At 47.8% G+C, this 25,018-nt stretch overlaps 1 protein-coding gene across 1 annotated transcript; it reads right to left on the reverse strand.

Moving 5' to 3' along the window:
- Nucleotides 1-435: 435 nt before the first annotated feature.
- On the reverse strand, nucleotides 436-20,615 carry PPTC7 (protein phosphatase targeting COQ7). The gene is made up of 6 exons (XM_070763269.1): nucleotides 20,120-20,615; nucleotides 10,098-10,277; nucleotides 6,875-7,073; nucleotides 3,435-3,558; nucleotides 2,819-2,948; nucleotides 436-1,592 (listed from the first exon to the last, which is right to left on the reverse strand). The coding sequence occupies exons 1-6, from the start codon at nucleotides 20,319-20,321 to the stop codon at nucleotides 1,534-1,536; spliced, it is 894 nt and encodes a 297-aa protein (XP_070619370.1). The 5' UTR covers nucleotides 20,322-20,615; the 3' UTR covers nucleotides 436-1,533.
- Nucleotides 20,616-25,018: the final 4,403 nt, after the last annotated feature.

Below are 25,018 nucleotides of genomic sequence, written 5' to 3' on the forward strand. Positions count from 1 at the left end.
AGGGCAAAACCCGAACTCAGAACAATCTACATATATATATATATATATATATATATATATATATATATATATATATATATATATATATATATATATGTTTTTCTTATGTCGGATCACCCTGGTATATTTTTAAGGAACGTCACAGCTCCTTTTTTTGCCTCTAGGCCCAACCCAGGGCCACTGCAAGGCAGTAATATATTTATAGCCGACAAACTATATTTTGTATGTGTTAAATGTTTTTAGCTGGAATTTTAAAATTAAGGGACACTAGGAATGGATCTATCCTAGTCTCCCTTAATTTTAAAATTCCAGCTAAAAACATTTAACATATATATATATATATATATATATATATATATATATATATATATATATATATATATATGTTGAATGTTTATAGCTGGAATTTTAAAATTAAGGGAGACCAGGATAGATCCATTCCTAGTGTCCCTTAATTTTAAAATTAAGGGATCCTATAGATCCTATAGGCAAAAAAAAGGAGCTGTGACGTTCCTTAAAAATATACCAGGGTGATTCGACATAAGAAAAAACATATATATATATATATATATATATATATATATATATATATATTTTTACGATATTGCCAATCAGCAATTCGAGCCCTGTAAACATGGACGTTCTCTGGGAATCCTGTAGGCAGCCCCCACTCCATCTTGAGCGTTCTCTGAGTGTTAGGCGATGATCTGGCAGGGAAACTCAACGCTGCGGAAAGGGCCCCGTGTTGCCACAGGCCAACGTTCCACTGGTATTAACAGTTTAGCACCTTCAAAAACTCTCCCGCACACCTGCGCACCACAATCAATACAGGTTGTGCGTCCAAGCTGAGTAACAAAGCTCCTGGCTAATACCACACAGACCAATATTTTTCGACCGGGGAGACTTGAAGATGGGAAGGCGTCGACTCCCAGAATTCGCCGGCCGGGACATCTTCAAGCCGCCCAGGTCAAAAAACAGCGAGAGAGAAAGAGAGAGACTCGCTGCGCTTGGAAAGCCTCAGCTACAAACACACGCTTTCCAACGTGTTAAGCCAGGGAACAGGACGTTTTGACCAACCACCGATGAGAAATGGACTCTTCCCAGCGACAGGACCTCGCGGAGGTTCTCTGTGCCGATGTGGAACAAACAAAAAGGAAACCCTTCCCCAGAATGAAACTACGCAGAGCCAATTCGGCGTTCTTGCTTGCTCGCCATCAAGTAAAGGTTATCCCCTCTCCATCCCCCTTCCCCGCCCCGCTTTCTACGTTAAATTTTGAAAGACAGGCTTCAAGTATTGAAAATTCTTCATTTCTTGCGTGGAGGCGTGCCCCAGGTGTCCTCCAGCTGAGGTTCCGGTCCGGGGGGTCTTGACTGCATCTTCAAACAGGCGATGGACGTAAGGTGTGTGTAGCCACTGAGGTCAGATGCAGAGAGAGAGAGAGAGAGGCTTCCTGCCCGCAGGAAAAACAGTACGTGTGAAGCTGAGAACAGCTGGAGACATACCAGTCTTTAAAAGCTGAGTGTCACAATTGGTCAGTCTGTGTACTCAGCTACTATAGAGAGAAGAACAGTGATGTCATCAGGTTTCCCACCTAAAAAGCAAGACACGGAGAAGTATTTAAAGTATTGTAAAAAGATGCTGAGACTCTAGAAAGAGTGCAGAGAAGAGCGACAAAGAGGATTAGGGGACTGGAGGCTAAAACCTATGAAGAACAGAGGCTGGAATTGGGCACGGCTGGTTTAAGGAAAAGAAGGACCAGGGGAGACATGATAGCTGTCTTCCGCAATTTCAGGGGCTGCCATAAAGAAGAGGGAGTCAAACTATTCTCCAAAGCACCTGAGGGTAGAACAACTCCCTCCAGATATCAGAGTTGCCCCCACCCTCCTTGCCTTTCGTAAGCTCTTAAAAACCCACCTCTGTTGTCAGGCATGGGGGAATTGAAATATTCCCTTCCCCTAGGCTTATAAAATTTATGTATGGTATGACTGTATGTATGACTGATCTCTTAAATTGGGGTTTTTAGATTTTTTAATATTAGATTTGTTTATGTTGTCTTTTTACTGTTGTTAGCCGCCCCGAGTCTGCGGAGAGGGGCAGCATACAAATCCAATAAATAAATAAATAAACAAACAAATAAATAAATAAATAAACAATCAAGAAGCGATGGGTGGAAACTAAACAAGGAGAGAAGCAACTCAGAACTAAGGAAAAAATTCCTGACAGTGGAGACAATTAACCAGTGGAACCAGCTTGCCTCCAGAGGTTGTGGGTGCTCCACCACTCAAGGCTTTTAAGAAGAGAGTAGACAGCCACTTGTCTGGAACAGGACCTTCTGCTTGAGCAGGGGGCTGGAGTAGAAGACCTCCAAGGTTCCCCCCAACTCTGTTGTTCTATAAGCTTGCAGCTGAAGACCTGGTGCTACAAAACTGCAGGAGCCAAATTAAGCTGTCCTGCCTCTAAACACACAGCTAGGAAATTTAACCCCCAAAGGGATCAAAATGGATCAACAGCTTCCCTCAAATTCTTTGGGGAAAGTGTTTAAGAGCTCCAGAAGTTCAAGCCTGCCAAGAAATGGAGACAAATCTCTACACGGACGGAACAGAATTCATTTATTTTATTTATTTAATTGGATTTATATGCCGCCCCTCTCCGAGGACTCTATGATAGGTGGCAGGTATAAAAATATGCCCGCGTGCATTTTATGCCTGCCCAATCAAAATTAGCACATGGATTAACAACTTCGCTCGCTCCGCCTACTTCTGCCAACTTAATTCTAGCCAAAACCGTGCAGGAGTGTCGGCATGTGGCCACTCTCACCTCTTACATTCAGTCCATTGTCACACGCAAACTGTGCAAAGGGAGACATGTAATTTGGATCGTAGGCCAGCTCGTGCGCTTGCTCCGCGATGCTGCTGGCCGTCTGCTGGATGCTCTCGTAATTTGAATTCTGGGAGGTGGAGAGAAACCGTGAGAACAACGTTCAAAGGGCTTATCGCCTGCCGCAAGTATGTGGTGTAACAGGACAACCCACAGAAAGGAATTGCATGCCGGTCCACCTTGGAGTCAAAAGGCTAAATAATAAACCCAGGACAAATCCCGTTCTTCCTACAGTGGCAAATTTGAGCGGATCCGATTCTGAAAAGCAGATTTTAAGCCCTCCCGGTAGCAGCCCGTCTGCTTTGGGAATTAGAGGGGATGCACCCAAGAGCAGATTAAAAGATAGACTTTATCCCTCAACTTTGAACTTTTACTCCGCTCCTGGCTCTACCTTTGCACCCCAAGGAAAGGTCCAGAAGGTCACAGGCTCACAAAGCAGAAGGTCAGAAAAAGTTTTGCCGAAACCGCCAAGATTGGCCCCAAAGTTGCACCCTGCCGTTTAACGCCAAGGCAACGGTGCGGTTGTGGTCAGGGAGATTTTAATTCCTCCTCTTACCTTTAGTTTCTTCAGCTCCTGTAGGATCATGTAGTCCGGCATGTTGTCGAAGAGCCCGTCCGTGGCTGTCAGGATGATGTCTCCCAGCTGAACATCGAAGGTGGAGCTGTCAGCGGCATCCGGGCTGAGAAAAGATGGAGGAAGTAGAGAGAGAGAGAGAGAGTTGAAAGACTCGTGTTTAAGTTGTACAAAAAGGGCCGTTCACCCTACACCAGCAAGATCATTCATTCGTTTCCCTGCCTGCTTATTAAATTTGTATGCCGCCCACTCCCAGAAGACTCTCATGCAGGCTTTCGGGGTCTAATCCCAAAGGTGATTTTTCAGGAGGCAACTGGACTTCCTCGTTTTGTTTTTTCTCTTTGAAGATGTTTCGCTTCTCACCCAAGAAGCTTCTTCGGCTCTGACTGGACGGTGGGGAATGGAAAGATTTATCCATGACAACTCGCATGGCTGCATTCTGGACCATTCGCAGTCTCCAAACACTCTTCAAGGGTAGCCCCATGTAGAGCGGGTTGCGATAATCAAGACGGGAGGTGATGAGGGCCTGGGCGACTGTGAGTAGAGCCTCCTGGTCCAAACAGGGCCACAGCTGATAACAACACCAGGCGAACCTGGGCAAAGGTCCCCCTGGCCGCAGCTGAGAGATGATGGTCAAGGTTCAGCTGTGGGTCCAGGAGGATGCCTAAGTTGCGGACCCTATCTGAGGGGGGGTCAATGGACGGACAGATCGAATAGTCCTTAGGAGGAAATGCCCACAGCCACTCGGTCTTGTCTGGGTTGAGCTTGAGCCTGTTGGCCCCCATCCAGACCCTCAAAGCTTCCAGGCACCGGCACATCCCCAGTTCTCCACAGGCTCCTCCAGTCTACTCAGTCTAAAGCCTTTTTAAACGGCCTTAAGACAAGCGTGAAGGTGGCGGTTTTAGGCACCCAGGGCCTCAGAGGGCGCCTCCCAGAGCCCCCTCTGAGGGTCCCCAAATGCTCTCCCTTGACCAACACATCACTACAACCTGCCCCCCCCCCTCACGCCAGTTCTCTGCAGGGTGCCTGTGCCCTTTGCAGCCTGGGCTCCAGTCGGACACAATGTGCTTTTCCAAGGCTTCCCTGTTGGGCCTTGGGGTTCTGCCAAGTGGGAATTGATGGGGCATCCGGCACGGCTGGAAACGTTCAAGGGGCCTGAAATACAAGCGGCAGTCATGTGCCTCCCCCTTCCCTGGCTGTCAGGAGGTGCTGCCTCACTGCAGGAATATGTCAGCAGCCACAGAACCTTTTCCAAGACCTCAGAAGGAGAAGGAGGAGGAGGAGGAGGCCACGGACGGAACCCGGCTGGGTCAGAGCCTCTGCAGGCTTCACAGGCAAAACCAAGCTCCCTTATGAAACCAGGTTGCAAGGCCTCGGTCGCTCCAGCCTTGAAAGACGGCACTGAAGAGGTGACTTGATCGAAGGGTATAAAATCATGCATGGGATAGAAAAGGTGGAGAGAGAGAAATTATTTTCTCTATCACACAAATACCAGGACCAGGGGGCCCTCCCTAAAGCTCACAGGTAGGAAAGTGAGGACAAATCAAGGGAAATATTTCTTCCCCCAAAGTGTCCTTGGTTGATGGAATTCCCTTCCAGAAGAGCTCATGACAGCTGTCAGGCTTTACAGCTTCAAGGCAGCATTAGACAGATTCATGGAGGCCAAGTGTATCATAGGTGGTGATTGAAAGGGATGTCCAAGTGCCGCCTCTCTGTTGGTTGAGGCAGGCAGGGTTCCCTTGGGTCCCATTTGTTGGGGGTCAAAGGAAAGGGAAGGTGTTGCCTTCTCCTTCTGCTCAAGATCTCCATGGACAATTGGGGGGCCAATGTGGGACACAGAATGCTGGACAATGATAGATAGATAGATAGATAGATAGATAGATAGATAGATAGATAGATAGATAGATAGATAGATAGATAGATAGATAGATATAAAGATCAAGATACATAAACAGATAGATGAGATAGAAAGAACCTAAGAAGAGCCATGCTGAATCAGGCCAAAGCCCATCGAGTCCAGCATTCTGTGTCCCACAGTGCCCCCCCCAATTGTCCCTTTCCCGACCCCCAACAAATGGCACATACATGAGAGATGGAGGCACGCACAAAATTGTGGGTAGCCCAGCACCGGAAATCTTAAAGAAGAGATTGGAGACCCTTTTGCCCAGAATGACCTTTAGGTTCTCCTGCTTGAGTAGAGGGTTGGACTAGAAGACCTCCGAGGTCCCTCCCGACTCTATTACGCTGACCTCTTCAGCAGCCCCCCGAATTAGCAGGCCAAAAGCCTCAAGATTTTTTTAATGTTTTCCTCTCGCATTCCTTCACCTCCCCTCCCTGTAACCGAGTGATGTCCTCTGGGTACAACACGGCATGTACCCGGCGAGGTTTTAAAACCAAACACACTCCCTACTGTCGTGTCAATATTTCCCCTCACAACACATAACGGTGGTTTTGCTTTGCAAACAAGTCACCTGGGGGGAGAGAGGGGGGGAAATAGTGGAGACTGATGCCTGGGCCGTTGTGAAGGAGGGAAAGCATCACCCCGGGCGCGAGTGTGTAAAAATAGCTGCCAGAAATTAGCTCCGTGGACTGATAACCGGCTGCAGAAAGGGAGGTGAGGAATGCTGCATGAGAACAGAGCTCTTCCAAACATTAGCCAAAGAGGTTTATCTACTTAAATCAGTGTTGGTCAGCCTTGGGAGCTATAAAATGGGTGGACTTCAACTCCCAGAATTCCCCAGCCAGCATGGCAACCTTAAGACCTGTGGACTTCAACTCCCAGAATTCCCCAGCCAGCATGGCAACCTTAAGACCTGTGGACTTCAACTCCCAGAATTCCCCAGCCAGCATGGCAACCTTAAGACCTGTGGACTTCAACTCCCAGAATTCCCCAGCCAGCATGGCAACCTTTAAACTTGTGGACCTAAACTCTCTGAATTCCCCAGCTGGCTGGGGAGTTCTGGGAGTTGAAGTTCACCCATCTGAAAACTCCCAAAGGTCCCCCTGGCCACAGCTGAGAGATGATGGTCAAGGTTCAGCTGTGGGTCTAGGAGGATGCCCAAGTTGCGGACCCTATCTGAGGTGGGGTCAATGTTTCTCCCCCCGGCACAATGGACGAACAGATCAAAGAGTCCTTAGGAGGAAATGCCCATAGTCACTCGGTCTTGTCTGGGTTGAGCTGCTTAAAAGAGTCCTTCCCCAGGCCACAAGTAACCAAACAGCATTTGCCATCACAGGAAGGACAAAGGTCATAAAAAAAATAACAACAATGGAAAGAAAAACCAGCAGCTCAACCACTCGGGAGGGCCAACACCAATCAGGTAGAAGCGGAGTTGGAAATGCAACTCCTTCCGAATTTTCCCCGTAGACCCACCTGAGGGCGGCTGGCTTTCTTGCAAAGTCCCGCGCGGGAAAAGCCTTACCTGTCGCTGAAGACGACTCCCTCGGCTTCGGGGGGCGCTATCGAGAGCTGGAACGGAGTATTGAAATAGTGCTGCTGTTCGTCGGAGCGATGCACCACCCGTCCCCCTCGGACCACCAGGAAGCCCGAATCGCCCAGGTTGGCGGTGTGTAGGCGCCGCGTGGAGCGATCCAGGACGACAATACAAGCCGTGCTGCTCCCTGGGAAACAGAGTCACACAGTCACCTGGCGGGAAAGGTCAGTCGGGCCGCTTTGACCTGGCTGGACCGATGCAGGCAGCCTTTGCCTCGCAGCCTCTCGTTTAGTGGACATTTGAATTGATGGCGGTACTTAGGACCGTTGCAACTTCCTCGTGGCCACGTGATCAAAACTTGGAACACTTGGGTTATTCTCATTTATCTATCTATCTATCTATCTATCTATCTATCTATCTATCTATCTATCTATCTATCTATCTATCTATTGGATTTGTATGCCGCCCCTCTCTTGAGACTCGGGGCGGCTAACAGCAATAATAAGACAGCGTACAATAATAATCCAATAATAAAAACAATTAAAAACCCATTAATATAAAAAACCAAACATACATACAGACATACCATGCATAAAATTGTAAAGGCCTGGGGGAAGGAGTATCTCAGTTCCCCCATGCCTGGCGGCAGAGGTGGGTTTTTAGAAGCTTACGAAAGGCAAGGAGGGTGGGGGCAATTCTAATCTCTGGGGGGAGTTGGTTCCAGAGGGCCGGGGCCGTCACAGAGAAGGCTCTTCCCCTGGGTCCCGCCAAGCGGCATTGTTTAGTTGACTGGGACCCGGAGAAGACCCACTTTGTGGGACCTAACTGGTCGCTGGGATTCGTGTTTTTATTATTACTATTTCTTAAACAACACACTGTTGATGTGGACGTTGAATTTTTTTTATATTTAATAAAAACGTTTTAAAACTAGAAGCAAAAAAGAAATTGGGACCCTTGGCAAGTGACTCACATTTATGACGGTCGCATAAATCCCCTTTGGAGACCCTCTGACCAGCTGAGTCCATGTGGGGCAGCCCGATTGGCTTAATCACAGTGTGACTTAACTTTAACAACAGCAACGATTCGCTGAACAACCGTGGCAAGAAAGGGTCGTACAACGGGGCAAGGCTCGCTTCATGAAGGAAATAAAGGAAATTGGGGGGGGGGGGGGGGGCTTCATTGCAGTCGTAATGCCAGACCCCCAGTCCACTTCTAACTCACAGTTACAAACTTACCTTAGAACAGTGTTTCCCAACCTTGGCAACTTGAAGATATTTGGACTTCAACTCCCAGAAATCCCCAGCCAGTGTTGGGAAACACTGCCTTAGAAGAAAACCTGGGAAAAATTAGTTTTAAAAAAAGAAAAAAGATCCTAACTTGAGAATTGTGGCTTCCAGCCGATCCCTAAATGCGCTGCCACCTGCTGATTGGAGGGGGTGCCCCCTTGTTTTCTGCTCTGGGGGAAGCCGGTATTTCAAGCCCCTTGAAAGCTGGGGCAGAATTCTCCCCCCAACTGAGAAACTGGCCATCTGGGTTCTTTGCAATCCCAGCCTCCATCTGTGGAGGGTCTGCAAAAGAGGGGTGGGGGAAAAGCCCGTCCCTATTTTAACCACAAGGAGGAAGGGGGTGTCCTTCCCTGCCTTCAACAAAGCTCAAGGAGAAAGAAACCTTTGGGCAACAGGAGCAGCACCATCAAAGCAGGAACCCACTTGGGCTGGGGGCAGGTGTTCTTCGGAGAAGGGGAAATCCCCTAATTCCCTAATTCCTAAAGAAGAGGGAGTCGGGCTATTCTCCAACCCGAGGGCAGAACAAGAAGCAACGGGTGGAGAGGAGCAGCCCAGAAGAACTAAGGAGACAGTTTCTTGACAGTTAGAACAACACAGAAATGGGGAAGGCTCCAAAATGGGAGATGTTTCAAGAACATCATGTGGGCTGAAATGACACAGGGTCTCCTGCCTAAGCAGGGGGTTGGACTAGAAGACCTCCAAGGCAGTGTTTTTCAACCAGTGTGCCGTGAGACATGGTCAGGTGTGCCACGAAGCTCAGAGAAAGAAGACAAGAGAGAGAGAAAGAAAGAAAGAGAAAGAAAACGAGAGAGAAAGCAAGCAAGAGAGAGAGAGAGAAAGAAAAAGAGAACAAGAGAGAAAGAAAGCAAGAGAGAGAGCAAGGGAGGGAAAGAAAGAAAGCAAGAGAGAGAGAGAGAGAGAAAGAGAGGGAGGGAAGGTGGGAGAGAGAAAGACATAGAGGGGGGAGGTAGGGAGGGAGAGAGAAAGAGAGCAAAAAAGAGGAAAGAAGGAAGAGAGAAAGAAAGAGGGATGAAGAGAGAAAAAAGAGGAAGGGAGAGAAAGAGGGAGAGAGAAATAGAGCAAAAGGGAGGAAGAGAGAGAATTTTTTTGTCCAATATTTTTTTAGCCACCCCCACCCTCCCACTCAATGTGCCCCATGGTTTTGTAAATGTAAAAAATGTGCCACGGCTCAAAAAAGGTTGAAAATCACTGCTCAAAGGCCCCTTCCGACTCCTCTTCCTCTATTCTGTTCTGAAGGCCGGTCCCTCCAAGGACAGCCTCAGTGGTCCTCATGGAGATGGAGGAGGTGGGGCAGAATTGAGCAGGCTTTGCCCCCCCCTTCCTTGTCAGGGTGGCATTTAAAAGGCCCTCAGACCCACAGAACGGCACTGGGGAATGAGCCCTTCTCCCCTTAAAGTGCCTGCTCCTGGGTTCAGCTGAGGGCACATAGAAATAACCCACATTAAGAGAGAGAGAGAGAGAGAGTTCTTGGCAGAGGAGCCTCGAATCAGGTGAGCAGCAGCAAGCGGAGCCATCACTGGGCAAAAGGTCACCCGATTCCCTCGGCCAGGCCGCCTCTGCGGACTCAAGACAGTAGGTGGAGCCCATGCACCACCAGGTGTCAACCCTGAAGCCTTTGGGGAGCATCTTCAGGACTGGGGAGGGCTGGGGGAACGGGGGGGGGGAGATAGAAGAGACAGTGGGGGACTTGGAGCCAAAATAAAACGGTTGCAAAATGAGGCAAATTCACTTAACCAAAGTCTCTCTTTAACAATTGTGGGCTTGGCTGTGGTCGCAAGTCGAGGACAACCTACAAGGACTTTTTAACAACGAGAGGTAAAACAGACGCAGCCGGTGAGGACGGACATCCAAGGGGGAGGAAGCTGGAGGGGTGGGCTGAGGGGGGGGGGGTGTCTTCCTCTTACCCAGCAGGGGGGCCTTGTGCTGCAGCAGCTCACTGTAGCTCGTGGTGAGGATGCCCACCGGGTGGCTGGGCACAAACCGTCCTTCCTTGACCAAACGTTCACAAGTGCGCATCAGAGTCCCTGAGAACTGAGACGGGTCGACGCCGTAGTCTCGCCAGCCTCCAACACCGTCGGCCACCCCTTCACGAAGGAGAGAGAGAGAGAGAGAGAGAGAGAGAGAGAGAGAGAAAGGTCAGTCCCTAATGGCTTACTCTGGGCTGATCACCATTTGTAATTGAATCCTAACTTTCTAAAAGTTCTAAAGTGAATCTAACCATTTCTAAAAGGGGCTTTCTAGTTGCTTTCGGAATTGACGGCAGGGGGTTCTTCAAGCCTGGCTACTTTTAAGACCTCTGGACTTCAACTCCAAGAATTCAATGGCTGGCTGGGGATTCTGGGAATCCACAAGTCTTAAATGTGGCCAGGTTCGAAGGAGGAGGATTAGTCAAAGGTACTAAGGGAGCTTTTAGCTTAAGGGTGAGATGATAGACATCGTCCAATGGCTGTCACAAGAAGAGGGGGTCAGTTTGTCCTTTGCAGCACTTGAGGGCAGGTCCAGCCTGGAATTAAGGAGGAATTTCCTACTAAGGAGAACAGTTAAGCAGTGGAGCAGCCTCTCTCCTGGAGTTGTGGTTGCTCCATCATCACAGGAGGTTTTCAAAAACACACAAAAAGGGATTGGACAACCATTTATCCGAGATGGTATAAGGCAGTGACGGCAAACCTTTTATTCCTCGGGTACCAAGAGCATGGCTCTGTGCTTCCCCCACCCCTCTGGAGGCCAGAAATGGCCTGTTTCCCAACTTCTGGTGGGCCCAGTAGGCTCGTGTTTCACCCTCTCCAGGCTCCAAAGGCTTCCCTGGAGCTGGCAGAGGGTACAAATGCCCTCCCCCACCCTCCTGGAGGCTCTCTGGAAGCCAAAAACACCCTCCCAGAGCCAAAAATCAGCTGGCCGGCACACACATGCACATTTGACCTGAGCTAGGGCAACGGCTCATGTACCAGCAGATATGGCTCCGCGCACCACCTGTGGCACCCATGCCATAGCTTCGCCATCACTGGTATAAGGACTCCTCCTGTCATGGGTCAGGGCTGGACTAGAAAACCTTTGAGGTCCCCTCCAGTCCTAGGATTCTACGAATGCAACCGAGCAGTGTTTCTCAACCATGCGACTTTCAAGATGGGTGGACTACAACTCCCAGAATTCCTCAGCCGACACCGCAATGGAGCACCGGTGTTTTGATTGCAAAAGCCCAAAGGAGGAACCGATGCAGTGACGTTAAGGATGACAGGAGTGGAAAAAACGTGGGGCCTCTTTCAACCTCTCTCAAAAGGACCAAGGACAGAACCCTCTGAAGTCTCCTCTCTCTCTGGAGGTTTTTTTTACAAAGATGTTCTCCTTTCTACGTAGCCACACACTTACGAAAGGCAGACTAAAGAAACAGACACATCCGGGGCAGAAGATGTCTTCATCCCACAGGCAATTTTGAAACAATTGCAGGAATTAGACTCTGGATGGTTTCAGCACCAAACCAAAATAAGGAAAAGCAGCAGCAGAATTAGCTGACCTTGTGTGTCCCTCAGAAATGACAATACTTATAGAAACATAGAAGACTGACGGCAGAAAAAGACCCCATGGTCCATCTAGTCTGCCCTTATACTATTTCCTGTATTTTATCTTAGGATGGATATATGTTTATCCCAGGCATGTTTAAATTCAGTCCCTGTGGATTTATCTACCACGTCTGCTGGAAGTTTGTTCCAAGCATCTACTACTCTTTCAGTAAAATAATACTTTCTCATGTTGCCTTTGATCTTTCCCCCAACTAACTTCAGATTGTGTCCCCTTGTTCTTGGGTTCACTTTCCTATTAAAAACACTTCCCTCCTGGAACTTATTTAACCCTTTAACATATTTTAAATGTTTCGATCCTGTCCCCCCTTTTCCTTCTGTCCTCCAGACTAGACAGATTGAGTTCATTGAGTCTTTCCTGATACGTTTTATACTTAAGACCTTCCACCATTCTTGTAGCCCATCTTTGGACCTATTCAATTTTGTCAATATCTTTTTGTAGGTGAGGTCTCCAGAACTGAACACAGTATTATTCCAAATGGGGTCTCACCAGCGCTCTATACAGCGGGATCACAATCTCCCTCTTCCTGCTTGTGATACCTCTAGCTATGCAGCCAAGCATCCTACTTGCTTTTCCTACCGCCCGATCACACTGCTCACCCATAACAACCAGACAGAAAGGGGAATGCAGCCCCCCCCTTTTTTTTTTTGGAAAAATCCAACCTTTTACCAGAGTTATGAAGATCATCGTTCAGCCTTGCTCGGGCGGCTGCATGAGTCACTAATCAGGAAATCTGCTTAGGGCACATCTCCTTTGGAACAAAAAAGCCACTAATCTCGGGCCAAAAAAGTTGAAAACTGATTTATTACATAAAATGAAGCCTGCTAATCTGCAAAGAGCCTTTTCTTGACCTTCCCAGCTGAAATAGCAATGCAGGCTGACAGTGGCCTGACCCGGGAGGGGGGTCTGCCCACAGGGTGCAGGAGACGAGCATCAATCAAAACGACCCCCCCAAATAGTCCCAGTGTGGCCGTTTCTATAGCATTATTTTTGATAGTACTCGCAACAGCGCAGCAATGAAGGACCCCCTTCTCTATACTAGACAGAGCAAAACACTATTGCAATGCCCGGCTGCCTGGCTTCTCTCATCTTTCCTTCCTGCTATCTCTCCTTCCTTCCTTCTCATTACTTCTTCTCTTTCTCATCTTTCCCTTTTCCTCCTCATCCTCTCCTTCCTTCTCATCACTTTTTTCCTTCCTTCTTTCCTTCCTTCTGATCACTTTTTGTCATCTCTCCTTCCTTCCTTCCTTCTCACCACTTCCTTCCTTCCTTTCTTCCTTCTCATCACTTTCTTTTTCATCTCTCCTTCCTTCCTTCTCACCACTTTCTTCCTTCTTTCTTTCTTTTCTTCCTTCCCTCCTTCTCATAGCTCCTTCCTTCCTTTCCTTCTTATCTTATCCTTCCTCCCTTCTCACCACTTCCTTCCTTCCCTGCTTCTCATCACTCCTTCCTTCTTCCTACCTACCTAAATACCTAGGTGCTTATCTTGGAATTCAAAAGCCAAGCTGACTCTTCAAACGACAACCCAGCGAGAATCTCTGCTCTGCCTCTCTCGACTGACCCAAAGCCTCTCCGGGTTATCAATGCACACACGAAACAGAGCCTGGTGGACTTCTTGCTTTCCATGTTTTTGCAACCTGCAGAGAAGACGGCCAGCGTGGTCCCTGGAGTTACCGCCTGTGACATGTTATGAACGTGGATTAAAATGACGTGGGCAGCTGCAGAGGACGACAGGAGTGCCGAGCAACCCAAGGGCAAGAGGGAGTTCTTTTATTCCCGTTTGCAGAAAAGCCACGGGTGACTAAGGAGCCAAAGAACGGCAGGAACCTTTCCATGAAACGCTGCCAGGATGCCGCCGACAAATGGCAAAGGGCTATTAAGATTCACGGCTCCCCCCTGCTTCTCATGCGACGCCTCCTCCGTCGAGTAAAAGTGGCACCAGAGAAGCAGATCTGAGGCTGGGCACAAAGACGGGCCTTGCCAGGGATGGGGAAAAGGTCAGCCGGAATAATGGGCAACGGTGGCAAAGGTCAAAGGGCGTCCCGGGTGATTTGCCCTCTGCCATAATCTCTTCATCCGTCGCCCGGCTGTCCTTCAGAGGAGACTTCCTGATCTGCAAAGCCAATTGCATCACCAGAGCTTGGCTTTCAGTAAGCAAGGGCGCTTTGATGAAACCGGTAATGAGATTGTGGGGAGAGAGAGAGACACACACGGCACAATTCCAGGCCGAGGTGGAACGCTGGGGCAGGCCGGCCCTTCCACCACCGGGAGGGTTGAGGAATTCAAGGCCGCTAAGGGAGAGGCGCCTCCCGCAAGGTGTGGCAAGACAATGGCGCTCGGACTTCTCAATGGGGGCGTGTGTGCCAAAAGAGGCTGTCCCGGCCATTGTTTTGGCTCAACCGGCAAAGTCACCTTCTGGCGTTTCTTATCGGAGGCGGGAGTTCCCAGAATCCAAACGCCAGCCTCAGCTTCTAATTGGCTGACTTGGGAGGACACACAATTCAAAGGCACAAGTGTACACTCACCCCCACAAACAGAGCCTCTGTCACACGTCACGCTCTAGGCCAGGGATAGCGAACCTATGGCACTGGTGCCGCAGGTGGCATGCCGTTGCCCTACATGCATGTGTATGCCGGCCAAATAATTTTTGGCTCGCAGAGGCTCTGGGAGGGCGTTTTTGGCTTCCAGAGAGCTTCCAGGGGGATGCGGAAGGGCGTTTTTACCCTCCCTCGGCTCGTGGGAAGCCTTTGGAGCCTGGGGAGGGGGAAACACGAGCCTACTGGGCCCACCAGAAGTTGGGAAAGAGGCCGTTTCCAGCCTCCACAGGGCCTCCAGGGGTAGGGGAAGCTGTTTTCATCCTCCTCAGGCACCCGAGGGGAAAAAGGGTTGCCATCACTGCTCTAGGCTTATATTTTGTCTACCTGAAGAAGTTTCAGAAGGCAAGGTCTTCTTAGATCTGCGTTTCTTCCAACTTTGGCACCTTTAAGACAGGTGGACCTCCATTCCCAGAATTCCCCAGCCAGCCACGGTAGGCTGCGTTATGCTGGCTGAGGAATTCTGGGAATGGAAATCTTAAAGGTGCCCATGTTGAGAAACTCAGCCTTAGATGGACACGAGGCATCTCCCCGGCTGAAGGAAATGTTCTTCAATTTAATATTTTTGATTATTTAACAGGAGAGACGCCTCTTGGGCAACGACATTCTGTGGAAGAGGCTTTCAAACTTCCTCGTCAGTTCTCACCAATCGGGCGCTTCCTCCGTCTTCTCAAAAATGTGTTTTCTTTCCAACCTGATTAAGATTACTAACTGGTCTGGCATGTAGTTTTTCTTTTTAAAACAGATCTTCTGGAATTTAACTCAGCAGATAAGACTCAGGATAAAACCAGCCAGACCTGGTCCACTTTTGTCCTCGTAACATGGCTCTGAACTTCAGGGGAATTCTGTCCCCGATGGATGGATCACCTTGCAGAATTTTAAAAATGTGTTCTCGGTGATGACGGGAATGAGGTTTTTTTTTTTAAAAAATGTAGAAAAAACCCAATCTAGTCATAAGGGTGAACAGGTATTTCCCCCCCCTCACCTAGAAAACTGATCACCTTTGTCAATCAAAAATGGAGAAATGCGATTCCTAAATCCACATATTTGCAGGTATGGGTGAAGATAATAATAATAATAATAATAATAATAATAATAATAATAATAATAATTTGGATTTGTATGCTGCCCCTCTCCGTAGACTCGGGGCGGCTAACAACAATGATAAAAACAGCATGTGACAATAAATCCAATCTAATCTAATCAATAATAAAACAACTAAAAACCCTTATTATAAAACCAAACATACACACAAACATACCATGCATAACTTGTAATGGCCTAGGGGGAAGGAATATCTCAACTCCCCCATGCCTGGCGGTATAAATGAGTCTTGAGTAGTTTACGAAAGACAGGGAGAGTGGGGGCAGTTCTAATCTCCGGGGGGAGTTGGTTCCAGAGGGCCGGGGTCGCTATAGAGAAGGCTCTTCCCCTGGGGCCCGCCAAACGACATTGTTTAGTCGACGGGACCCGGAGAAGGCCAACTCTGTGGGACCTTATCAGTTGCTGGGATTCGTGCGGTAGCAGGCGGTTCCGGAGGTAATCTGGTCCAGATATTATGCTTGCAAAGGTGTGATGGTTTTAATCTGCAAAGCTTTTGATTATTTAGTGACTAAGTACGGTGTGCTGAGTATCACCGCCTTCAGGTACAACCTTCCTGCCCAATTCCCCTGTCTTAAGGTTGGGATGTTGAGAGTCTTCCTCCATTTATGGAATTCTTCTGGGCCTTCAATCTCTCTCCTGGGAATAAATGAGATGGGGCACCTCTTGTGGCCTTCGGGACAGAGGTTTTCAGATTGTTGCTGGATTCCAGGGATGGAGGTAGACACACCTGTTTTTATACATTACTGATTCTGCCTGGGAGATTGTAAACTGATGGATGCTTCCACATTGCAGGTGGAAAGATCCAGACGGCTTATCTAAAGCGAGCAAGCCTGCCACTCCTTCAACAATCCTGAATCGCGAATTTTAGGACTTCTCCTAAAGGATCTGGACACTTGGTAAGTAAAAGGTTTTGGTGGGGAAGACTGGACTGGCTCAGTGGTCAGTCTTGTGCACAGAGCAAACTCCTTGGTCGGTGCATTTTTTGGATCGGGCTGATTATGCAACAGGCAAAAGTTGTACTTTTTTTTTTTAACTGCCGGTCAAACGAGGCCATGGCTTGGAAGTTGGGCCAGGTCCAGGTGTCCCGTGCAGGTTCTCCCCCCCCCCCCTCGGAACAGCTCCTCTGGCTTTTCCACACTGACCGGAGGCTTTCCAAAAAAGAAAGCCAAGCAATGTTTGCTTCTCTCCCGCCACCAAAGGAATATGGGGAGAGAGAGAGAAAGAGAGAGATACTCAGGCCTAGATGGAAAAAAAGAAAACAGGCATAATAATAAAGTCTGTTTTGGAGATTTCCCCCCCCCCCCCTTTTTGGCTAAAGAGACTCCAAAACGTCCAGGCTGCCAAAATAAGCGATGTGTCATCGGTTGCATTTGAGAAGCATAAATTAAAGGCATCTCCAATAGCAAAACATGGAGCTGTGGATGGCAAGGAGGGAAGGGAAGAGGTCGAGTGAGGACGCAGGGAAAAGGAAAAGGCCGGGAGGGGGCATAAGGTGCCCTTCCCACACACCCCCACACAATTAAAAGTGCAAAGACGTTTAACCAAGAAGTAACATCAGCAATCTGAACCCTCCTTATTTGGAGGTTTGAGCTGGAATCAAGAAATGCCCATCTTCACCTCAACCCACCCAGCTCCATCTGCAGTGCTTCCTGGCTGAAAAGGAGATCATTTGAGGGAGGGAGGAATCCCAGCGACCAGTTAGGTCCAACAGAGTGGGCCTTCTCCGAGTCCCGTCAACTAAACAATGTTGTTTGGCGGGACCCAGGGGAAGAGCCTTCTCTGTGGCGGCCCCGGCCCCTGGAACCAGCTCCCCCCAGAGATTAGAATTGCCCCCACCCTCCTCGCCTTTCGTAAGCTCCTTAAAACCCACCTCTTCCTTCCCCCTAGGCCTTTACAATTTATGCATGGTATGTTTGTGTGTACGTTTGGTTTTATAATAAGGGTTTTTAGTTGTTTTAGTATTGGATTGTTACATGCTGCTTTTATCATTGTTGTTAGCCGCCCAGAGTCTACGGAGAAGGGCGGCATACAAATCCAATAAATAATAATAATAATAATAATAATAATAATAATAATAATAATAAATGGGGTGGTGGTCTTAAGGCACTAATATCATCACACACACACACCCCAACTCTATGTCCCTGTGGATTGTAGAGGCTGGCTGTGCTTTATGAACACATGTTCACATCAACCCCGAAATCCACTGAGCTGCTAGAGGGCACCCCAAAGGCTTTAAAACCATCTATAGGTAGTCCTCGAACTTACGACAGTGACCAAACTTACAATGACGCCAAGGGAAAGGGACTTAGGGTCCGTTTGTCCTACTCTCCACCACTGTAGCATCCCTGTGGTCAAGGGATCAAAAACTCAAGACGCGACCGATTCATACTATTCATAGTATTGTTTCTTGTTGTGAGCCACTCCAAGTCTTCGGAGAGGGGTGGCATACAAATCTAATAAATAAATACTTATGACGGTTGCAGTGTCCCAAGGTCAGGTGCCCCCCCCCTTCTGCGACCTTTTTGACAAGCCAAATGAATTCACTTAACAACCCAAGTTACTAACTCATCAGCTGCCAGGGGTTTGCCTAGCAACCATGGCAGGAAAGGTCATGAACCTCATTTCACCCATGTCTCACTCAGCGACGGAGATTCTAGGCTCCCTTGTGGCCGCAGGTCAAGGACTCCCTTGTCACGATGCAGCTGGATTGCAAGATCCCAAGTCCTCCCCTCCCCAAAGCATCTGCACTGCCAGGAATCCTGCACGGGGAGGATTTAAAAGGGAATTTTCTCTCTCTCTCTCTCATGGTGCCAGTGATGCTGTCAGCAGCCTCAGGCCCTGCAGCGCCATTCATTAGGGGAGGTGGGCTGACAGGGAGGGAGGGGGGGAGTCCCCGAAGGGCAGCCCTCAAACGCAGTGCAGAGCCGGGATGAATCACTCACGCCGAGAGTTCGCTCCCCGCCTTCCCTCTCTGCAGAAGGACAGGGCTGCACCGCCTCCCACTCACTCTCAGCTGGAGGAAGGGACAGACTGCAGAGGCCACAGGTTAGGGCCGCTGGGGGTCTTGGTCTCATGGGGCTTCCCAGCCCACCTGCCCTGTAGGTCCTCTGCTCGCTCCTGATGCTCCTACGGGCACCACAAGGGCATCTCAGCAGCAGCAACTGCCTTCCCTTCAATGTGCCCCGGGGGGGGGGGGGGCTTGAAATATCAAGAACCTCAGAAGAGCCCTGCTGAATCAGGCCAAAGCCCATCGAGTCCAGCATTCTGTGTCCCACAGTGGCCCCCCAATTGTCCATGGGGATCTTGAGCAGAAAGAGAAGGCAAGACCCTCCTTTTCCCTTGACCCCCAATCAATGGGACCCCAATGACCAGCTGCATCTCTTTAGGCTTCACTCCCTAGCCATGGTCATTAAGTACATTTCAGGCACCAGAGAAACGACCCCCTTAACCCAAAAGTGCCTGAATGGGGTCCAGAAAGCCCCCCACCCCCCACAGGGGAGTGGCCGTTTTCTCCTGCTGCTTGTGCAGAGGGAGCCCCGAAACCCCACGGGGTGGATGTGCCAAGCCACGGCTGACCTCTGGGACCCGCCACTCAATGTCATTTGGGTGTCACTTCACCTTTGTCCCTGGCAAGGTCACAAGGCAGGGAAACTTCACCTCCAACGGGACAGCTTTGGGTTCAAGGTTAAGGGAGAACTTCCCTCCCTCCCTCCCTCCCCACACAGAGAATAATCCAGCGAGGCAAAGCACCACTCAGCAAAGAATAAGCCCTGCTTCCATTTTGGCCCTGCCACTGACCTCTTGAGCGCTCCGACAAGGAGCCGGGCAAGCGGGGATGGCCAGGCTTAGCTCGGAGGCTGCCAGCCAGGGGTGGCTTAGGGTGCTGCGTCTGGGCAGCCGGGCGAGTGGAGGCGGCAGGAGAAGCCAGGGCAGGCTCCATGGGGCAATTAGCCGGCTCTTCCCAGCGCCTCTAGATATGCAATCCGGACGGGCCCGGCAATTGCTACCTGGGGCTGCTCTTTCCCAAGCGGGGAGTCAGTTCAAGCAGGAAGCAAGGAGAGGAGGAATGGGAGGAAGGAGGAGAGGGAAGCACAGGAAGGGATGGAGGGAAGGAGGAATGGGATGAGAGAGACAAAGAAGGAAAAAGAAAGGGAGGCAGGGAGGAAAAGAGTGAAAGGAGAAGAAGAGAAGGGAGGAAGGAAGGAAAGGAAGAAGAGAAAGGGAGGAAAGGAGTGAAAGAGGAAGGAGGGAGGAATGGGATGGTGGGGACAGGAGAAGCGAGGGAGAGAAAGAGAAGAAGGAAGGAAGGAAAAGAATGAAAGGGGGAGAAAAAGAGGAGAAGAGAAGGGAGGAAAGAAAAGGGGGGAAGGAGAAGGAAGGAAAAGAGTCAAGGAGCTGGGAGAAATGGGAGGAAGGGGGGAAAGGGAGAGAAGGAAAGGAAGAAGAGAAAGGGAGGCAGGAGAGAAAAGAGGGAAAGGGGGATGAAGGGAGGGGAAGAGAAGGGGAGGGGGAGAAGGAAAGAAAGAAGGAGAGAGGGGGAGGAGAAGAGGGAAAGGGGGACCAAGGGAGGTGAAGAGGAGAAGGGAGAGAAGGAAAGAAAGAAGGAAGTAGAGGAAGGGAGGCCACAGGGGGGCGACGGGAGGGCTCACCCAGGACGTCGGCCGTGCGGTGCCGGGCCACGAAGCAGGCGTCGTCGCCGTAGCACATGCCCTTCTTGAGGATGCCCTTGCGGAAGTCCTTGCCGAAGCCGCAGCTGGCCGTCACCAGGCTGTAGTCGCGCGAGTCCGTCTGCGAGAGGCCCCCCAGCACGGCCCGGGCCACCAGCCGCCCGTACGACAGCACCGAGAACATCCTGCGGGGGGGGGAGAGCCGGGGGGGGCTACGGCCGGGCGCCCCCCCTCCTCCTCCTCCTCCGCGGCCCCCCCGCCAGAGTGAGGGAGGGGCCGCGAGCCCCCTCAGCGAAGGCGCCGCTTTCTGTGGGGAACGAAGCCGCCGGGCGGGAAGGCCTCGAGCGCTCCTTCACCTCGCTCCCTCGCCGGCCTTCCTGAAGCGCCGCCGCCACCGGCTCCTGAGGAGAGAAACGAGAGCCGCGCGCCAGGTCAGCTCCGCCTCCGCGCCGGCCCTCAGCCCGTCTGCGCGCCCCAGCATCCGGGCATCCCCAGCACGCCGCCCCGCCTGGCCCTCATTGGGCGAGGATTTACATACCCCGCCCCTTACGCCCGTAACCATTCGCCCGGCGGCCCTGTCACTCACCGGGTCGATCCAATTCCCCTTTTCGGACTACCAACCCCGGCATGCTGCGCGGCGGCGGAACGGCCGGCTTCTTTTGGCTTGGGCCGCCGCAAGGCTTGCCGGGAAGTGGTGTTTTCTTCCTAACAGCGGAGCACGTGCGCCGACCCGGAGCGGGTCACCTTCCTCCTCCTTGCAGAGTGGGAGTGAAAGTGAAAGTGGATGTTTCGAAAGGGGGAGAGGGTTTGGGGGGAGGGGTTCTTTCCAAGAGTCTTTAAAAAAAAAAAAACTTATTAATTTTTCCAAATTTTTAAAAGAAATCAACATTACAATAATTTAATACAGATTTATACCCAATATCTTGTATATGTTATATTTCGTATATAGGTGGTATCTCTACCTACAAAACCTTTACTTACAAACTTTTCAAGATAAGAACCAGGTATTCAATTTTTTTTTTGCCTCTTCTCAAGAACCATTTTCCATTTACAAACCTGACCCTTCGAAACTATAACAGGAAAAGGTGGGGAGAAGCCTCCGTGGGGCCTCTAGGAATCTCCTGGGAGGAAACAGGGCTGGAAAAGGCAGGGAGAAGCCTCCGTGGGGCCTCTCTAGGAATCTCCTGGGAGGAAACGGCCTCCACCCTCCCTGTGGTTTTCCCAGTTGCATGCATTCTTTGCTTTTACATTGATCCCTATGGGAAAAATTGCTTCTTCCTACAAACTTTTCTACTTAAGAACCTGGTCACAGAACAAATTAAGTAGAGGTAGCACTGTATTTATATGCCACCCGCTCCAAAAAGGACTCGGGGCAGTTAACAATAGTCCTAAATACTGGGACAATAAAAGATACAACAATAATAAGCAGCAATGCAATAAAATATATAATATCCTAAAAACTATTCATACATAAAATCATTGAAAGCTTTCTCTCAGGGGACTCTTCATCTCTGAAAAGACGCCGCATTAATTAAACAGGGCATTTCAGTCTGTATTTTTTTATTTCTATATATAGGGTTTTTTTTTAAAGAATGCTTGCAAATCGATGAAGGGCTCCTATAAGTTTTCTTCCATAGCTTTTTGCCAAACCGGGAAGAATTCCAGAAGTGTAATTGCATCAGGTCCTTGCAACCAAGATACTACAGAATTAAAAAGGATAAATTTGTTTCCTGCTTGTGGCTTGGGAGAATGCAGAACTCCCAGTTGTTACGTTGCCTTGTTGAAGAAATTGTTCGTGGCAACGTGTGAGTCTATGCACATTTTTTTATTTTATTGGGGTGTGAAAGGAAGGAAGTGTCTAATTTTGCTTTTCCTTTTATTTTTTAATGTATTTTTTTTCTGTTTGAGCCATGGGTACCGATTTTCCCATATTTTGTAGAATTCTAGATTTATCTTTTTCCTGTCATTATTTTCACTGGATTAGATGTATTACTATGTTTTTATTTATGTTGTGAGCCGCCCTGAGTCCTTGGAGAGGGGCGGCATACAAATCCAATTAAATAAATAAATTATAAAATAATAAATAAATAAATCCCAAAGTCATTTTGGACATTTCTGCACAAGTTGTAGCAACAGAAACTTTGTGGCCGTGAGCTGAAGAAGGCCTGAGCAGATTTTTCAAACATTTAAGATGCTTAATGGAGGCTGAAGGATGCCCAGTGAGTGTGCAATGAGTTTGTTTGAATGTTTGACTGGATATGGGAGTATTTTAATAGGGCTTTTTAAAATGTAACTTTTAATCTAATGTTAATTGTATATCGATGTTTATTACCTTTTTATCTATTTGTAAGCCACCCTGAGTCTTTGGAAAGGGGCAACATATAAATCTAAGAAATAATAATAATACTGTGCCAAGAGTATAAGAGTAGTCCTTGTTGCATGGGTATACTGTGTGTGTGTATATATATATACACACACACACACACACACACACACACACACATACGCAATAAAGTATTTATTGTCATTGTATATCCTTTCTTTAAAAAGTATTATTATTTTATACATACACAAACATAACAATGACAAACAAAACAAAGAAACAAAAACATAAAACATAAATTTGGGAAATTTTACATTCCTTGCTTCATTTAGAATTTCAGTTGGATAATTTTCCATTTTTCCCTTGTTCTTTTGTTAATGTACTGCTTTGCATTTTTTTACATATTTCTCTTTGAATTTTATTTATCAATTTCTTGGATTATCTTTCTCTTTAATTTCTTTTCTTTTATCTTTTCTTTCCTGTATATCCAATGACAATAATGAATCCAGAGCATGATACCATGGTCTCTCGAGACGGAAGGATGCCAATGCAAAGTATTTATTTCTTTATTTTATTTAAGAAAGGTTGTAAAAACCTCACCAACAGGTTTTTTTAACAACAGAAACTTTGTGGTCTTAAGCCAAGAAACACCTGTGCAGATTTTTCAAACAGTTAAGATTTTTAAAATGTTTTAGTAAATTTTAATATTTTATAGTTATTAGATTTCGTATATATTGTTATAATTAACATTGTATGCCACCCTGAGTCACCTCGAGAAGGGCGGCATAGACATGTGATAGATAGATAGATAGATAGATAGATAGATAGATAGATAGATAGATAGATAGGGATGGATGGATGGATGGATAGAAAGATGCTTAATGGTGGACAAGGAATGCCCAGGTCTTTTTTTTTTTTGCCAGGATGGACAATGCAGGTGAGCAATTTCGCAATCAGAAAGCTGAAGTGCCAACCTCCCTGTCTCCTCTTCCTCCTCCTCCTCCTCCTCCCAGTTTTGAAAAGTAGCATCTGGAAGTCAATAAAATCTTAGCCAAGAAAATATTTCGCCACCCTTGTTCTGTTTCCACTCAGGTGTGGCTGCCTTTGTCCTTGGCATGCCATCTTCTTCGGGCTGGAGGACCCGGAAGCAAGATTTGAATCCCCGCCTCGCCCTTTTTCCTAACCCCCACAAGTCCTTTAATCGGCTCCATCTCGGCATTCTCCTTCAGCCTGAATAGCTGCTCCACTAATTGCCCTGCTTGCATCAAATGGTTTTTCTGGGTTCTTCTTTCTCCTACGGTGGAAGGAGGGCTGTTGGAGAACGCTCTCTGCTCCTCATTTGCAAACCATTAAAAATGAAATAAGCACAATTTTCACTCCAGCTTTTTTTGAAATAGAGCAGAGCAGAATAGAATCGAATATGGAATAGAATATAGAATCGAATATAGAATTGAATCGAATATAGAATAGAATAGAATAGAATGTAGAATAGAATTCAGTATAGAATCGAATTGAATAGTATAGAATATAATATGAATATAATAGAATATAGACTTGAATAGAATATAGAATATAATATAGAATAGAATATGGAATAGAATATAGAATCGAATAGAATGTAGAATAGAATTGAGTATAGAATCGAATATAGAATCGAATAGAATAGTATAGAATAGAATATGAATGTAATAGAATATAGACTTGAATAGAATAGAATATAGAATAGAATACGGAATAGAATACAGAATAGAATAGAATATAGAATAGTATATAGAATAGAATCGAATATAGAATCGAATATAGAATAGAATCGAATAGAATATAGAACAGAATAGAATAGAATATAAAATAGAATAGAATACAAAAGAATATAATTCTTTATTGGCCAAGTGTGATTGGGCACACAAGGAATTTGTCATTGGTGCAGATGCTCTCAGTGTAAATAAAATAAAAGATACGTTCATCAAGAATTATAAGGTACAACACTTAATGATAGTCCAGGTACAAATAAGCAATCAAATCATAATAGAAACCAGTCAATATAAGGATGCAAGCAACAAAATTACAGTCATAAGGTCATAAGTGGGAGGTGATGGGTGATGGGAACGATGAGAAGATTAATAGTAGTGTGGACTTAATAGTTTGGTAGTGTTGAGATAATTATTTTTTTAGCAGATGGCGTTTGGGAAAAAAACTGGTTTTCTGTATCTAGTTGTCTTGGTGTACAGGGTTCTGTAGCAACGTTTTGAGGGTAGGAGTTGAAACAGTTTGTGTCCAGGACGCGAGGGGTCAGTAAATATTTTAATGACCCTCTTTTTGACTCGTGCAGTCTACAGGTCCTCAATGGGAGGCAGGTTGGCAGCCATTGTTTTTTCTGCAGTTGTGATTCTCCTCTGAAGCCTGTGTCGGTCTGGTTGGGTTGCAGAGCCGAACCAGACAGTGATAGAGGTGCAGATGACAGTATGTAGGAGTTTACGATTACCAATCTTAATTATCTTCATCCAAAATAACTGGTTTCTTCTTCACCTGCTTTTTACCTGTAGCTTAGAGAGCAGGAC

The sequence above is a fragment of the Erythrolamprus reginae genome, chromosome 10 (assembly GCF_031021105.1).
Source record: "Erythrolamprus reginae isolate rEryReg1 chromosome 10, rEryReg1.hap1, whole genome shotgun sequence".
Classification (NCBI taxonomy): Eukaryota; Metazoa; Chordata; class Lepidosauria; order Squamata; family Dipsadidae; genus Erythrolamprus; species Erythrolamprus reginae.